This window comes from Trichomycterus rosablanca, chromosome 3, assembly GCF_030014385.1.
Source record: "Trichomycterus rosablanca isolate fTriRos1 chromosome 3, fTriRos1.hap1, whole genome shotgun sequence".
NCBI lineage: Eukaryota > Metazoa > Chordata > Actinopteri > Siluriformes > Trichomycteridae > Trichomycterus > Trichomycterus rosablanca.
The window spans coordinates 19,954,521-19,972,156 of record NC_085990.1 but is presented as its reverse complement, the minus strand read 5'-3'; the positions used below and the strand labels follow the sequence as shown (position 1 = coordinate 19,972,156).

Sequence of the window (17,636 nt, the reverse complement as noted above, 5' to 3'; positions counted from 1 at the left end):
GTCTACTGCACTTTCAGTATACAAGTCTCAAATGGTAATCTGCTCTAAGGAAATTACTTAATTAGGCCACCAGGTCTCATGCCAAAGCAGTCTCACGTTACTATGCTTTCAGAATACTGCACTCCTAAGCAATTACATATGACTACTGCTACTACTACTACTACTAAATCTGTCAGCTATTGTTTATGTGTCACAGAGTAATTGCACTTACTATTTCTATGGCCGTCTACTCCTTTCTGATTTTACTCATGCTACTGTGATTCGACACTAGAGCATTTCAAAGCTATGGCCTCAGGCTACAGTGCTCACAGGCTATCAGGTTTTTAGGCTACTGTTCTGTCATTATACTGCACTCTTAGGCTACTGCAGTGTCTTTTACTCATGATTTTAGAGAACTAAGCCTGCAAGCTTCCTGACTTATGCCTAGTTCAAACTACACGATTTTTGCCCTGATTTTCGCTCGCCGACTGGTCACCGCTAGATTTTCCGGCTCAGAGACAACTTGGTGTTCGCTCGGGGATCAAAACTCAGCTCTCGATCGCTATGTGTGAACTGTTCAACGACTCGACCCGAGTGGCTTGCGGAGCGCTCGCCGACTGAAAAGAGATATCTAGCATCTAGAGTTGTAAAACGTGGGACAGGGGCATAATATAGGTTCTATCAGAATACATCGGCATACACACAAGTTTTACAGTATTTCTGGCCTTATCGTTCTCTACAAAACATAACCAACGCTGCATTGCAAAAGTATTTACTAACCTCCAACTCACTACAGAACAGACAATCCCTGCTGTTCGCGTAGCCCAATCCACTTGGATTCATTTATTTTTCCTCTTTGATTTTACGCTGCACATCAGCGTACAAACAACTTTGATAACTCGCTTATTGTTGATGTGTATTTTTAAACCCCTCATCACTTCTCGCGTTTGACAAAATGTAGTTTGGGAGACCAGACAGACTCATCTGTGATTCCTCCTGATGGTAGATCGTGTAGTGTGAAACCCCCTATCGCCAATTAGTCGTGTAGTGTGAAAACCACAACGACTGAAAAGACTCCTGAGCGCAAGAGATCCAGTTGTGTAGTGTGAACTGTACAGCAATCTGACCAACTTGAAAGTCGTGTAGTGTGAACTTGACATTAGGCTATAGCCCTTACAGGCTTTTGTATGCCACCAGGCAACCAGGCTTGAAGAAAACCGGTCCTCAACGCCAGCATGATCTCAGTCCACAGACTGGTCAGCCTGCCAGGCTGCCTTGCTTTTGCTCTATTGTGCTTTAAGACTACTACTATTTTTTAGACTAATGCACTGACAGTATACTAAACTCTCACTTAACAGCCCTCTCCCACTATGTTATATACAGTATTTTGTCTATCATGCTCTCAGTATGATTGTCCCAGGATACTGCTTTCTCAGACAAGCCAGCTTTGCTGACTTTTTAGACCCTTCTGGCAGACAGCCACCATCTAAATAACGTCTCTTTGCCACTTAGCCTAGCTGACTTTGACAGTGTTAAATCCACAGTAGTGCAGTAGCCTATGAATGAGGTAGCCTCAAAGCACATTCAGAACACAAACACAACCCAAAAGTGCAAGAACATTATCAACAGCAAAGTTTCAGATGCCTAAGAATGCCAAAGGATAATGCTTGTAAATGTGAGATTATTGGATCCCTGAAGCACTTTAGCCTCTAGAGCAGACCTGGGCATTGTATAGCACTGACTGCCCTTGACCAAGGGCACAAGGTTGATGGTAAATGAGGAATCATAAGTAAATGAGTGTAAATCATGCTCACAACACAACTTCCCATTGCTTTTGTTTTAAAGGTGGCTACTAATCTATCTACGTTGACGTGTAAGAGTGCCAGCATGAGTTTGCGAATTAGTGGTTATCCCTTAAAAATGTCACATCATGTTGAAATCAAATCATACAGGTTGTGTGTTTATAGATTATACACTGAATTGCAAGTACAAGACTAAACTCGCTGAGAAACACTAGAACTTGATGGACGAGGAGCATGCATTAACATCATAAGTTATTAACAAGGACTTTTTGCAAAGCTTCACACATCCAGGGATGGAGCAGTCAAAACCAACTAAAAACAGCAAGCAATTCTCTGATAGGGAGTTTACCAAAAAGTGTATGGTGGACTATGCAGCACTAATTGTCACGGATTCAGCCCTCTGTGCTCCAGTGTAGAGGAGAGGGGCCACACCCCTCTCTCACTCTCAGTCCTGAGCCAACGCAACTTTTATGATTGGTCCCCTCTGCTAATTAGCCCCAGCTGTCCCTCATCTGAGGGCATTTAAGAGGGGAGCTGGGGAAGGCTCATCGGAGACTATTTTGACATTACTTAGCTTTTGTCGGTTTGCTCTTGAGCTCTGTTTGGATTTGGTTTTGGTTTGATTCTGTCAGTTTGGTTTGCCATGCTTTACTTTGCCTTTGATTCTGTTAAGTCGATTTTCCGTTGCCTGTTTTCCGTTGCCTGTTTGCCTTTGCCCTTGCCTTATGCCAAGTTCACACTACACGACCTTCCAAGTCATCAAGTCGCTGTACAGTTCACACTACACAAATGGATCTCTCTGGAGTCTTTCAAGTCGGTGTGTATTTCACACTACACGACTGACCGGCGATAGGGGGTTTCACACTACACGATCTATCACCAACTGGAATCGCAGATAAGTCTGTCTCTCACCCAAATTACGTTTTGTCACAAAAACAAACGCGAGAAGTGACGAGGGGTTTAATGATACCACGTCCAAAAATGTACGTCAACAAGTAGCGAGCGATCAAAGTTTGTGCAGCGTAAAATCAAGGAGGGAAAATAAATGAATCTGAGTGGATTTGGCAACACGAACAGTATGGATTGTTCTGTAGTGAGTTGGAGGTTGATAAATATTTTTTGCAATGCATCGTTGGTGTTATGTTTTGTAGAGAATGATAAGGTCAGAAATACTATAAAACGTGTGTGTGCCGGTGTATTCTGATATAAACTATGTTATGCCCTTGTCCCACCTTTTTACAACTTCTCCCCTGCGTTTCCCCTCACACCGTATCCTGCGTTCTCATTGGCTGTTCGACATAGCACTCATTACCAGTCGGGCAACTAAGATTCAGATATCTGACATGCTAGAAATCTCGAGCGCTCGGCGAGCCGCTCGGATCGAGTTGTTGAGTAGTTCACACGTAGCGATTGAGAGTCGAGTTTCGATCGCCGAGTTGCTCCCGAGCCGGCAAATCAAGGCATTAGCCTTTGTCTGAGTTTTGTTTGTTTGTTAGCCCCGTTAGTTAGTTTCTGTTAGTTAGCTCCTGTCTGTTTGTTAATGTCTGTTTAGTTTTGTTCATGTTTGTCTTAGTCTAGTTCTTGTTTAACTTTGTTTATGTTTGATTAGTGATTCTGTCTTGTCCCATGTTATTAGCCTAGCTTAGGGTAAATGTTTCCTGTATGTTTAGATTACCATTAGCTTAGTGATTAGCATAGCATTTAGCTTAGTCCATGTGTGTTTAGCAGTTAGTGTAGCATTTAGATTAGCATTAGCCTTGTTGATGTTTAGTTAGCATTAGCAATTAGCTTAACATAGGTTATGTGTGTTTGTATCTGGTCTTGTCTTGTGTTTAAACCTGTCTCGTGTGATCTTGTCTTATGTCTTTGTTATTATTAAACTCTTTTTGTTAATACATCTCTGTGTGTGTGTGTCCGCCCCCTCTTGTCTGGTCATAGCCCATAAAGCGTTATACTAATATTTCCTGAGAAAAACAAGGCAATTAGGAATGTGCCGCTCTTCCGAAGGACGGTTACAAGAAGGATTGAGGACATTGCAGAGAACCTGGAGTTTAAGCTACAGAAAAAAGGACAGTTTTGACTTTTTCTCATTAGCTCTGGACAAGAGCTGTGACATCCGTGACATAGCACAGTTACTAATGTTTTTATGTGGGGTAGCAAAAGACTTCGAGATCGTGCTGGAGCTGGCAGCAATGCAGTCAATGAAAGAGACAACAACGGGGAGCGACCTGTTCACAAAGGCAATTGCATGTTTGGACAAGCTGTGACTGAAATGGGACAAGCTGGTAGGTGTTACTGATGGTTGTCTAAATCTGACAGGGAAAAATGTTGGACTTTTGAAGCAGATGGAGGATAAAGTAAAAGTAATTTTGCATTGTATTATACAGTACATCAACTATTATACAAGTGTTGTGTAAATCAGTGCTTGACCATGTTAGTGATGTTGTATGTAAAACAGTTAACTTCATTAGGGCAAGGGCATTGAATCACAGGCAGTTTGTTGCACTGTTGGAAGAGCATGACACTAAACATGGTGACATAGGTTACTACACAGCTGTCAAATGGCGCAGTCCAAAGTACTTAAAAGAGTTTGTGACCTAAGAGCTGAGATTCAAGAGTTTTGTAAGAGCAAAGGCAAATATATCCCAGAGCTCTCAGATGCAGATTGAGTGGTTGATCCTGCATTTTCTGTTGCTTTGACTACACCAATGAATGAACTAAATACACATAGACATGTTCATCTTGGTGAAGGCTTTTATGAGAAAGTTCTAGTTTCTTTCAAGCAAGTTGAAGAGCAATGTTCTTACCCAAATGCCAACGCTAAGAGAAGCCACATCATCAGCTGCTCGTCTCGACAAATACTTCAAGGACTTTAAAACAGTCGAGAGTGAAATGCACCTGATTTCTTCTCCCTACACTTGCACCCAGTGATGTTCAGCTTGAACTCATTTACCTGTCAATGAAGTATCACCGCTCTGTTTTAATTTTACTTTTAAAGATGAGAACTTTCCCTACATGAGAATGCATGCTCAGAAGATGTTGGTTCTCTTTATCTCTACTTACATATGTGAACAAACATTATCAGTGATGAACTTTAACAAATCCAGATACAGATCCTGTCTCAGGGATGATCACCTGCCAGCCATACTTCGTATGTCCGCTCAATTTTTATTCTACTCTTAAAGACGAGAGCTTTCCCTACATGAGAATGCATGCTCAGAAGATGTTGGTTCTCTTTGGCTCTACCTACATATGTGAACAAACGTTATCAGTGATGAAGTTTAACAAGTCCAGATCCTGTCTCAGGGATGATCACCTGTCATCCTTTGCATATTCACCTCAGACATTCAGCCTGACTTTAATGCACTTCTTCAAGTCCAACGTAAACTGGATTACTCAGACACACTTACTTTTAACTGTGTCTGTTCCACTTTTTATCACCTGATCATAATGTCTACTCTTATCAGTTCCTTATAATTAAAACCATACATTTACAGCCTTTTATTAAAGCATCAAATTAATACCAAGCAGAATTGAGTTTAGCCTATTGGTCTGGCCTTTTAACACAGTTGCAGTTTCTCATATGGCCCCTTGAGAAAATTAGTTGCCCACTCTTGCTCTAGAGAGCATGGTAAATAAAAAGGGCTATAGTTTAGTGCTAAAGCTAAAAAAGTCAATACTTTGAGCAATGAGAAGCCTCACTGAACACTAGACTAAAACAAAATAGACTCACAGCCTGAGAATTTGACTACACCTTAGCTGAAGAATGCTGTAGTGAAATAGACTGAGCATGCTGTAGACTGTGAATGTACTAGCCTCAAAGAGAGTGTAAAACTCAACAGCACTCTATCCTCAGGACTAGCATGAGGCTGTAATATTTACCAAGAGAATTCTCGCACGTTATCACAATAACGGTCTACATTTCCCCATCTACTGACGTGAACATGGCCTGTGGTGTCTTCCACTCAGTTACAAGTGGACTGAGAGGCTGTGGACATCATCCACAAGCTCTCATTCTGATCTCTGGTGTTTTGATCACGCTTGGCTCCTGTCCACTCTTGTGAACTTCATGCATTATGTATTATGCCATACTATGCCAGACTAGCATTGTCCAATTTTTATGCCAGCACCGAGGCATATAACACATTAGCCCTCCTCTTTATTGGGCAAGTCTGAACATATCTAGCTGTTCACAGGCATCCAGCCAATACACAAAATGTGAGGAGCTGGTCTTATGAGGCTCTGACAGAACTGACTGAGAAGGAAAATCAGGGAGAGCAAAAAGGATAGGTGTCAGCTGCAGCAGAACAACATACGTGGAGTCTGGAGGGGCCTCAAAACCATTTCAGCATTAAAAGATTTCAGAAGGTCTGCGGAAGACCTACAGTGGGAAAATGAACTAAATACCTTCTTCGGCATTTGATCAGACATCTGTCCCACCCCTAGCCCTGCTCATCCCACTTCTACTGTTTGCTCTGTGCTTACCCCTTAGTATTGACACCTAGTTCCCAACCCCTTTGTCCACCCTCACTGCACCACAGTTCAGCGCTCCACACCTCTGCTCTTGTCACCCAGCTCGCAGCACTCAAGTCCAAAAGTAAAGAGGAAACTGAGTAAGATGAAAGTGTGGAAGGCAGTAGTCCTCTGGAAGACATTGTGTGTAGTTCCCATACCACAGACTGCAAAACTCATTGACTCAAATGGCTACAGGCTAGTAGCACTGACCTAATGAAGGCCATTAAAGGCTTGTTCTTGCCTATCCTCACTCACTGGTAAAACTAGCAATGGATCTATTTTTGTTTGCTTACCAGTCAGGCATCAGGTGTGGATGAAGCAACCATCTATGTTCTTCAAAGATCCCTCTCTTATCCTGTAAAGGTAGCACTGTAAGGATCATGTTCTTTGATCTATCTAATGCTTTTAACACCACAGAAAGTGCAAGGGTGGACCACAATCTCATCACATGGACTATGGACTACCTCACAAACAGACCAGATTATGTGTGGCTTATGGACTATGTGTCGAACACAGTCTTCTGCAACACAGGGTCTCCACAGAGGACAGTCCTGGCCCCATTCCTCTTCAGCCTTTACACTGCAGACTTCACCTATACCACAGCAACCTGCCACCTGAAATTCTCTAATGACTCTGCTATTGTCTGCAACAATTTGGATGGTGATGATAGCGAGTACAGGGAACTCAAGGACAAGAACTTTGTGAACTGGTGTCAGTGGAGCTGCCTCAGGAACAAAAGATCTGGATCTGGATCAGTGGATTTTCCCAGGACTAAGTTTACTTCACTAAAACCAGTGAACATTTAGGGAATGGATATTGAGTTTGTCAACAATTAAAAGTACCTGGGTGTTCACCTAAATGATAAACTGAACTGGACTGACGACACACATGCACTGTGTAAGAAAGGCCAGAGCAAATTTCTTCTGTTTTTACTTGAGGAGGCTCCAGTCTCTTGGAATACAGAGGGCTTAGAGGACACTGTGATGGCATTAGCCATTTTTATAGTTGTCTGCTGGGGTAGTGGTATCACAACAGCAGACAGAAAGAAGTTGGATAAACTTACCAGGAAGGCAAACTCTGTCCTATGCTGCATTCTAGACTCAGTGAAGGCAGTTGGGGGGGGGAAAAAGGATGATGGCCAAGCTGTCCTCAATGAATAACACATCTTACCCACTGCATGAGATGACTGCAGCACCGGGCAGCTTTTTGAATGACCGACTCCTCCACCTGCAATGTTTAAAGGAGAGATACCACAACCAATTCCTCCCTGCTGCTGTTAGGCTTACAGTCAGCACCACCCAAGCAGTGCATCAGACACCCACTCTCCTTGACAATAAACAATCTCGATTTAGATTCATAAACAATCTGGAGAGAGCAGAGAGCCTACTGTCAAACAAGGGGCCTAATATGGTAACAGTAGTGCAAATGTAGATATCTCTGATTTGTACTATTTATTTAGGAGGACAATAACTGTACTCTTAGAAACCAACGGCAAACAACAACTACCAGTTGCTTTACCTAGGAAGTAGAACACAGAACTGTTTCTACACAACATGACCCTTTGGGGCATTCTCATCATAGAATAATACAAATAATTCTAAGCTATACTTTAAAACTTAAGTCTAACAAACCACTCTGCAGTGCAGTCAGATGATGAACATGAATGCCCTCCACAGAATGGTACACCTTTAACTCTGCAAGCTTTGGTATGGTTACTCCAAACCCTGGTTTTCAAGAAACCCATGACAACTTAGATAGCTGGCTTACAGAACAGGAGACATGGGTTATAATTGTCAGACTAAGATTTACCTAAAAAGGCATAAAAGATACCAAATGGAGAGACTCTTCATCATCACCATCACCACTAGAAGCAGTCATAATCAGCCCTCCTCTATATTTGCTAAAGACCTGAATGTTTTCTACTGCCAATTAAAATTACACCTTTTACCTTTATACATGTACCAACCCCTTACTGAACATTTCTCTGCCTGTTCTAGTATTGTTGCCTCACTGGCCCTGCTTTTCTGAATTCAGAATGTGTAATTACCCTGTAACATATAGACCCTTGACATCTTTCTCACTTAAAACCTTAGCGTGTGTAGTCCGCAACAGTCTCTATTACATCCTGGGCCATTTGAACAATGCTAGTGTCAATGCCAAAACCCCAACTGCAGACTTTAGATGCACTTTTAAATCTGTCAGACTAGAATGACTGCTGGCCAAGCTTCTTCATTATCATCAGAATGACTTCTCTGTGGTGGGTCTGTAGATCATTGGATTTTAGACCACAGAGAACATGTTCATCTTACATGTAAATCAACTGTGCCCCTGTGTACAAAGCCATTTCCAATATGACATCATTAGACAAGTTAGAAATAAAGGAACTTTAGAGAGAAACTTTGGTAGCCTTGTAATGAATTGTACTGTTTATTCTGAGCCACCCCTTCCTGTCCAACATAGCCCCTGACCTTACAAATGATCCTTTAACAAAATAGGCCTTTGACTGAACAATGTCCCACAGAGACACTTTAAAGCTATAACAGCCTCCACTGGGTGGGCTAAAATCCACAATATTTTAAAGTTGGGGCCAACTCAATGCTTATAATTTTCTAACAAGCTTGTATGTGCATGTGTGATGATCTGGTGTTCACATAGTTCTGATCATATACACCGACCAGGCATAACATTATGAGCACTGACAGGTGAAGTGAATAACACTGATTATCTCTTCACCACAGCACCTGTTAGTGGGTGGGATTTATTAGGCAGCGAACATTTTATCCTCAAAGTTGATGTGTAAAAAGCAGGAAAATTGTGCAAGGTTAAGGATTTGAGCGAGTTTGACAAGGGCCAAATTGTGATGGCTAGACGACTGGGTCAGAGCATCTCCAAAACTGCAGCTCTTGTGGGGTGTTCCCGGTCTGCAGTGGTCAGTATCTATCAAAAGTGTTTCAAGGAAGGAACAGTGGTAAAGCGGTGCCATGGTCATGGGCGACCAAGGCTCATTGATGCATGTGGGGGCCTGTGTGGTCCGATCCAACAGACGAGCTACTGTAGCTCAGATTGCTGAAGAAGTTAATGCTGGTTCTGATAGAAAGGTGTCACAATACACAGTGCATCACAGTTTGTTGCGTATGGGGCTGCATAGCCGCAGACCAGTCAGGGTGCCCATGCTGACCCCTGTCCACCGCCAAAAGCGTCAACAATGGGCACGTGAGCATTGGGAATGGACCACGGAGCAATGGAAGAAGGTGGCCTGGTCTGATGAATCATGTTTTCTTTTACATCCTGTGGATGGCCGGGTGTGTGTATGTCGCTTACCTGGGGAACACATGGCACCAGGATGCACTATGGGGAAAAGGCAAGCCGGCGGAGGCAGTGTTATGCCTTGGGAAATGTTCTGCTGGGAAACCTTGGGTCCTGCCATCCATGTGGATGTTACTTTGACACGTACCACCTACCTAAGCATTGTTGCAGACCATGTACACCCTTTCATGGAAACGGTATTCCCTGATGGCTGTGGCCTCTTTCAGCAGGATAATGCGCCCTGCCACAAAGCAAAAATGGTTCAGGAATGGTTTGAGGAGCACAACAATGAGTTTGAGGTGTTGACTTGGCCTCCAAATTCCCCAGATCTCAATCCAATCGAGCATCTGTGGGATGTGCTGGAAAAACCAAGATTTGGATGTAAAGTGCCAATTTGATATAGAACATTACAAATTAGACATACATTTTTAGCATTTCAAATTAATGCATTTAATGATGTTAGTAAAAACAATCACAAATAACATTAAGCAAATAATACAAAATATAATACATATATAAATGATCGTTGTCATTGCAAACAACTGATAACACATATTTAACAGAAAAGGCCAACAAAACATGGACAAAATACACAGTATTGTTAGATAAAATGTAGTACACAATTAGTACTTTAAAAAAGTACTTATTTACATAGATCTTTATACAGTCATACAGTGGACAGCCAGTATCCAGTTTATTATAAAAACAACCTGTAACAATAAAACCCACATGAATTAACACAAGAATAATACAGTTATGTTTAAAACAAGCTTACTTGTAATGTTTGTTAACATGTTTAAACTTGACTGTCACCAGTCAATAGTGACAGTACAGAAAATGTACCAGGGTTCTTCAAAAAGTTTCCGCACTTTTTAAACACTATTTATTAAGAATTTCAAAAACAAATGACATCACTTTTCTACATAGTCACCTTCCGATGCATTTTTTTTCCAGCCATCAGCAAAAAAAGGATTTGGTTAATTGCATAGCCACTGATGCACTGTTGCTTTCACATCATCATCACATGAAAATCTTCTTCCCCTTAAAGCTTCTTTGAGCAGTCCAAAAAGGTGGAAATCAGATGGTGCTAAATCCTACTATAAGCTCTCTCTCAGTCTCTCAGACACGACCAATTACTACTCCTCCCGCCCTCACTGTTTCCAACCAAAATATAAAAGTGTGGAAACTTTTTGAAGATCCCTCAGATAACCTGACTTCTTTAAATCAAGTAATTGTTAACAGAATGATATACTCTGTATGACACAAATTGATTTTAAATGAAGAAAGCCACCCTTATTCCCCTTTTATTTTAGTATTGTAGTAGGATGTGTGGGTTTGCCCAAGCTGCCAAATACTTTAATAATTCTCTGCAAATGTACTAAAAATGGAACACAAATGCCGCTCAGGTGGCAGAGCAGTAAAAAAAAAAACACAAACGCTAGCGCACCACAGCCTGGATTTCGAATACATCGTATCGAATCTCAGCTCTGCCATCCGGCTGGGCTGAGCAGCCACATGAACAGAACAACGACTGGCCTGTTGTTCATATAGGGATGGGGTATTAAGCCAGATAGGGACTCCTCGCAACTGATGCAGTGCGACCTCAGAGGCGGGGAAAGAGTGCAGATCAGGGTGTGTCTCTCCGTACACAAGGCTGATTCGCATATATGCACTCGCCTAGTGTGGGTGACAAAATGCATACGGCTGCTGCCCACGTGTCGGAGGGGGTGTGGGTTAGCGTCGTTCTTCTCTAATCAGAGCAGGGGTTGGCATTAATGGAGAGGAAGCGTGACGCAATCGGGCAATTGGATGTGCTAAAAAGTCGGGAGGGGAGAAAATGCATAAACAAAATATAATATATATTTACACCGATCAGCCATAACATTAAAATCACCTCCTTGTTTCTACACTCACTGTTCTTTTTATCAGCTCCACTTACCATATAGGAGCATTTTGTAGTTCTACAATTACTGACTGTAGTTCATCTATTTCTCTGCATGCTTTGTTCTTCAATAGTCAGGACCCCCACAGGACCAGTACAGAGCAGGTATTATTTAGGTGGTGGATCATTCTCAGCCCAGCAGCGCTGCTGTGTCTGATCCACTCATGCCAGCACAACACACACTAACACACCACCACCGTCATTGCCACTGCAGTGCTGAGAATGATCCAGCACCTAAATAATACCTACTCTGTGGGGGTCCTGACCATTGAAGAACAGGGTGAAAGCAGGCTAAAAAGGTATGCAGAGAAACAGATGGACTACAGTCAGTAATTGTAGAACTACAAAGTGCTTCTATATGGTAAGTGGAACTGATAAAAAGAACAGTGAGTGTAGAAACAAGGAGGTGGTTTTAATGTTATGGCTGATCAGTGTATTTATTCATTCATTTATTTAGGGTTGTCCTTCAGTTGTTACCATTTGTGCTTTTAGCATTGGCAAAATGCATGGATCTTCATCCCAAAACTAAAGACATGGACAGTCTTGAGGAATTGCGCTCAAATACTATCAAGGTTTGTAAATGCCACAAACATGAAAATCAGCTTTGCATTTTAAGTGCCTAATTTTTACCTACACATTGGAATGCAGACATAAATACATTGAATTACATGTGAATTATTTGCATCAGTATAAAAACCACCACTTAAAACCAAGTCCTGATATGCAGTAACATAATTTTGCATTAACATATATGGTGGGTTGTGATAAACCAAGTACCACTATTTATTTCTTCAACTTTTGCTTATGATGCCACACAAGCCTATTTTATTGTATGTCATCTCCTACAAAACGAGGGTATTTGCATCCATTCCTTACAGCTCTGCATCAGAGAAGGACTTACTCCCTTGGTCCTTGCTGCGGCTATTGAGCATTGAGTTTGTACAGGTATTGGTGCGTGATACCTCTTCTGTGAATGCATTCTCCAGCACTTTCAGGATTGACTTCCGCACCTTGTCTTTAAAATCCTGACCAATAAACACATACAGTAATGGATTCAAGCAGCTGTTAAGAAAAGCCAAACTGGTGGCTATGGGAATGCCAATAGTGGTCACAGTTTCCAGGGTGGAGTTATTCTCAGGAAGCATGTGGTTAGCCATCTCGATCAAAATCAGGATGTGGTAGGGAGCCCAGCACAGAAAAAAAGCGGTTATTACAGCAGCGATGATCTTGAAGGGGCGCCCTGTACGGCCTGACATTGTACGGTTTCTTTTAAGGCGATGAATGATGACAGCATAGCAGGAGACAATGATGGTAAAAGGTATCACAAAACCCAGCAAGAAACGTGTGATGATCATCGCCCGGTGTCGTAAGTCCCTGAGCTCCATCACCTCCTCATTCTCATAATCATCAGGAAAGGCAAAGTTGTTGAAGCAGTTGATTACATTCGGATTATTGCGGTCTGGAGCAGTGTCTCTGAAAACGAAGTACGGAGAGCTCAAAAGTAAAGCAAAGATCCAAACAGCAAGGCTCAGCCCTGAGGCACAACTGACACTTCTGTGGTTTTGTGCCCATATCGGACGGACCACTGATATGCACCGGTCCACACTGATGACCACCAGGATATAAACGCTGGCAAACATGTTGAGGAAACCGAGAGTGCTGTTGAACTTGCACATGAAGCGGCCGAACGGCCAGTGAAAACCCATGGCTGTGTAGGCCACGCTGAGAGGCAAAAACGCAGTAAAGAGAAAGTCTGCTACTGCTAGGTTGAGAAACCAGACTGTATTTACCGTCTTCTTCATCTTGAATCCAGACACCCATATCACAATGCCGTTTCCAACCACTCCAAGCACAAAGGCTAGACAGTAGACTATGAGTGACATGATGTTGAGTGATTGCCTGAGCTCAGCATGTTCATCAAAATAATAGTCATAATCGTCTTCATCAGACCAGTTACCCTCGGATGCGTTGGGATGGGAAGGCATCTCTGTCCTGTTGTTTAGATACATCACAGTGGTGGTTGAAGCAATCTGTCAACCTGTAATGAAAAAGATAGACTAATGTTAACATGCACTTCCGATTTTGTCCACTAGAAGTCACACCTAGAACACATCTGACTAGAGATCAACAGCTTTCTGAGAAGGACTGCACAGCAGTGGCAATTCCAGTACAAAAGATGGCATTATAATTTATCTACATAAACATTGGGGCTGTTTGTAAACTGTGATTGATTTTTATCTTATCAGAGGTACTCATAATGTACATGTACTGATACAAGACACCCAATAAAGATGTATGATTTAAAATTGCCTTAAGCTTTGGACCCCTGTGAGATTTTGGTCTCTGCAATGCCACACAGTGAATTTTTAAAAGCTAATGTTTGTTTGTTTATTGTTTATTTTAACATCATGATTTACACTTTGGTTACATTCATAACAGGAACGGTAGTTATTCATTACACAAGATTCATCAGTTCACAAGGTTATATTGAACACAGTCATGGACAATTCTCCAATTCACCTCACTTGCATGTCTTTGCATTGTGGAAGGGAAACTGGAGCACCCGGAGTAAACCCACGCAGACACGGGGAGAACTCCACACAGAAAGGACCCACCTGGGGATCGAACCCAGGAACCTTGCCTATAGCTAGCATTGTATCAGTACATATTTGCATGTTATATACAAATTTGTATGTAATAGACCGGGCGGCATGGTGGCTCAGTGGGTAGCACTGTCGCCTCACATCAAGAAGGTCATGGGTTTGATCAGCAGGCGGGGCGGTCCGGGTCATTTCTGTGTGGAGTTTGCATGTTCTCCCCGTGTCTGCGTGGGTTTCCTCCGGGTGCTCCGGTTTCCTCCCACAGTCCAAAGACATGCAAGTGAGGTGAATTGGAGACACTAAATTGTCCATGACTGTGTTTGATATAACCTTGCGAACTGATGAATCTTGTGTAATGTGTAACTACCGTTCCTGTCATAAATGTAACCAAAGTGTAAATCATGATGTTAAAATCCTAATAAACAAACAAACAAACAAACAAACAAATGTAATAGACCAGAAAATATTATGGTTGGGGTGTAAATCTGTAACAATATAGTTTAAAAGAACTTCAAAGCAGGCGGCGTGGGTTTCCTCTGGGAGATCCGGTTTCCTCCCACAGTCCAAAAACATGCAGTCAGGTTAATTGGAGACACTGAATTGCCCTATAGATGAATGGGTGTGTGTATGCGTGTATGTGTGTCTGCCCTGCGATAGTCTGGCGCCCCGTCCAGGGTGTTACTGTGTGCCATGCGCCTTGAAAAGCTTGGATAGGCTCTAGCACCCTTCCCGTGACCCTAATTGCATAAGCGGTTAAGAAAGTGAGTGAGTGAGAACTTCGAAGCTATATACTATACAGTATATTAATATCTTAGGACATACACCGATCAGCCATAACATTAAAATCACCTCCTTTTTTCTACACACACTGTCCATGTTATCAGCTCCACTTACCATATAGAAGCACTTTGTAGTTCTACAATTACTGACTGTAGTCCACCTTTTTCTCTGCATGCTTTGTTAGCCCCCTTTCATGCTGTTCTTCAATGGTCAGGACTCCCACAGGACCAGTACAGAGTTGGTATTATTTGGGTGGAGGATGATTCTCAGCACTGCAGTGACAATGACATGGTGGTGGTGTGTTAGTGTGTTAGTTTTTAAACACCTCACTGTCACCTCACTGTCACTGCTGGACTGAGAATTGCGCTGCTGTGTCTGATCCACTCATACCAGCACAACACACACTAACACACCACCACCATGTCAGTGTCACTGCAGTGCTGAGAATGATCAACCACCTAAATAATACCTGCTCTGTAGTGGTCCTGTGAAGGTCCTGACCATTGAAGAAGAGTGAAAGCAGGCTACAAAAGTATGTAGAAAAATAGATGGACTACAGTCAGTAATTGTAGATCTACAAAGTGCTCCTATATGGTAAGTGGAGCTGATAAAATGGACAGTGAGTGTAGAAACAGGGAGGTGGCTGATCAGTGTATCTTTTTAAAACAATGCAACACATATCTGTATTTTTTGTACTAAGCTACCCCCTTTGCATTTAAGATTTTCTATTCCTGACTAAACATCCTAAATGGAAGTTTGTATTTAGAATCAAAGAATTTGCATGCATGAGAAAATACAGTAGATACTTCAAAACATGGTAATCTTGTGCTGCCGCTAGTTGTTATGAAAAGCTTAAAAGTATTCATTTAAAGCTATTTTAAACCCATACATTACCATGCCACACAACCACTAATTAAATTGTAATGCCTTGCTACTTGCAACTATCAGATTCATCTAGCTCAGGGATGTGATACACAGGTAAACACTGTTTTTACAAGACAAGTTTTTAACATAAAAATTCATTTCTAATATTTACTTTCAGTTAGAAAATTTAACATAGAGGTCTCTAAATCACAAAATCACAAGGTTATTTCCTGAAGCTTTACATTTTCCAGTCCTCCGTGGACCATAAAACGTCAGTACACCAATACTTAAATTGGCTGTTTGTTTGTTTATTAGGATTTTAACGTCATGTTTTACACTTTTGGTTACATTCATGACAGGAAACGGTAGTTTATCTTCACACAAGATTCATCAGTTCACAAGGTTATATCAAACACAGTCATGGACAATTTTGTATCTCCAATTCACCTCACTTGCATGTCTTTGGACTGTGGGAGGAAACCGGAGCTCCCGGAGTAAACCCACGCGGACACGGGATGAACATGCAACTCTAGGTATCTATTAACAAAACCAGAGGTACACATTAACATAATGACATAGTGCTAGATAAGATTCAAGATTTACTTTATTGTCATTTCACTGTATACCAAAGTGTACAGAAAAAACTAAATTACGTGCATTGGTTCATGCTAAAAACAACGCAGGTTTAAAATAAAAAAATATATATAAAATAGTAATGAAGAAATAAAAAATATATATATATAAGTTAAATATAATAATACTGACATTACAAAAATTGCACATAGTAGTTAAGTATAAATAATGACAGGTTTTGTCATATGTGGGAAATTCGCTAAATATTGATTTAATTACCTTTTTTTTAAACAAAATGTACTTTTTGTTTATTATGTAGTTCTAAGTAATGAAACGTCTAACAAGAAATGTATTTTAGTTAGTTCTTGTGGCCGCACAGCGGTTAGGTGGGTAGCACTGTCACCTCACAGCAAGAAAGTCCTGGGTTCGATCCCCAGGTGGGGCAGTCCGGGTCCTTTCTGTGTGGAGTTTGCATGTTCTCCCCACACGGGGGTTTCCTCCGGGTGCTCGGGTTTCCTCCCACAGTCCAAAAACATGCAAGTGAGGTGAATTGGAGATATAAAATTGTCCATGACTGTGTTTGATATAACCTTGTGAACTGATGAACCTTGTGTAATGTGTAACTATCGTTCCTGTCATGAATGTAACACAAAGTGTAAATCATGACGTTAAAATCCTAATAAACAAACAAACAAACTTCGTTCTTGAATCGACTGAGAAATAGTAAAACATTGCAAATCACCAAACTATTACTGTATATATTAAAAATGACGGTTTTTACATTGTTGTAAGTAATTTTGGATAGGCATTATATAACGTTGCAGTTGTTTTATTGTGACCTTCTTACTACATCAATACAACATCGCTGAAGTCTAAATCAGCTGTTCTAACATGGTCGTGACTGGGATCAAACTTACCCCGAGTATCAGATCTTCAGTTTAGAAGAATAAATCCTCACAGCTGCAGCACAGATATCCAGCTTAAGATAAAACGATGCACCACATTAGAAATAAAACGTTCATAAAGTATATTTGCAATGAAATCTCGCTGTAATGGTACTGAGAGGTGTAATACAAGTAAGTGATTTCAGTGATCTGAACTCGTTCTACCCAACTTCACTGAATGAGTTACTGTGAGCAATGTGACGTCCCGTTATCCATCCTCTTTCTCTCCTTCTTAACGCCCACTGAGAAAGAGTTGGACATGAGATAAGACTCCATTATGTAGGACGTACATCTGGTAGAGTGTCGGTAAAATACTGTAAATAAAAGTACT

General features: G+C 41.5%; 1 protein-coding gene across 1 annotated transcript; it reads right to left on the bottom strand.

The window, feature by feature from the left end:
* Positions 1-12,416: 12,416 nt before the first annotated feature.
* Positions 12,417-17,338, bottom strand: fpr1 (formyl peptide receptor 1). Its single transcript, XM_062991938.1, has 2 exons — positions 17,279-17,338; positions 12,417-13,582 (listed from the first exon to the last, which is right to left on the bottom strand). Exon 2 carries the CDS (start codon positions 13,551-13,553, stop codon positions 12,417-12,419), a length of 1,137 nt encoding a protein of 378 aa, XP_062848008.1. The 5' UTR covers positions 13,554-13,582; positions 17,279-17,338.
* Positions 17,339-17,636: the final 298 nt, after the last annotated feature.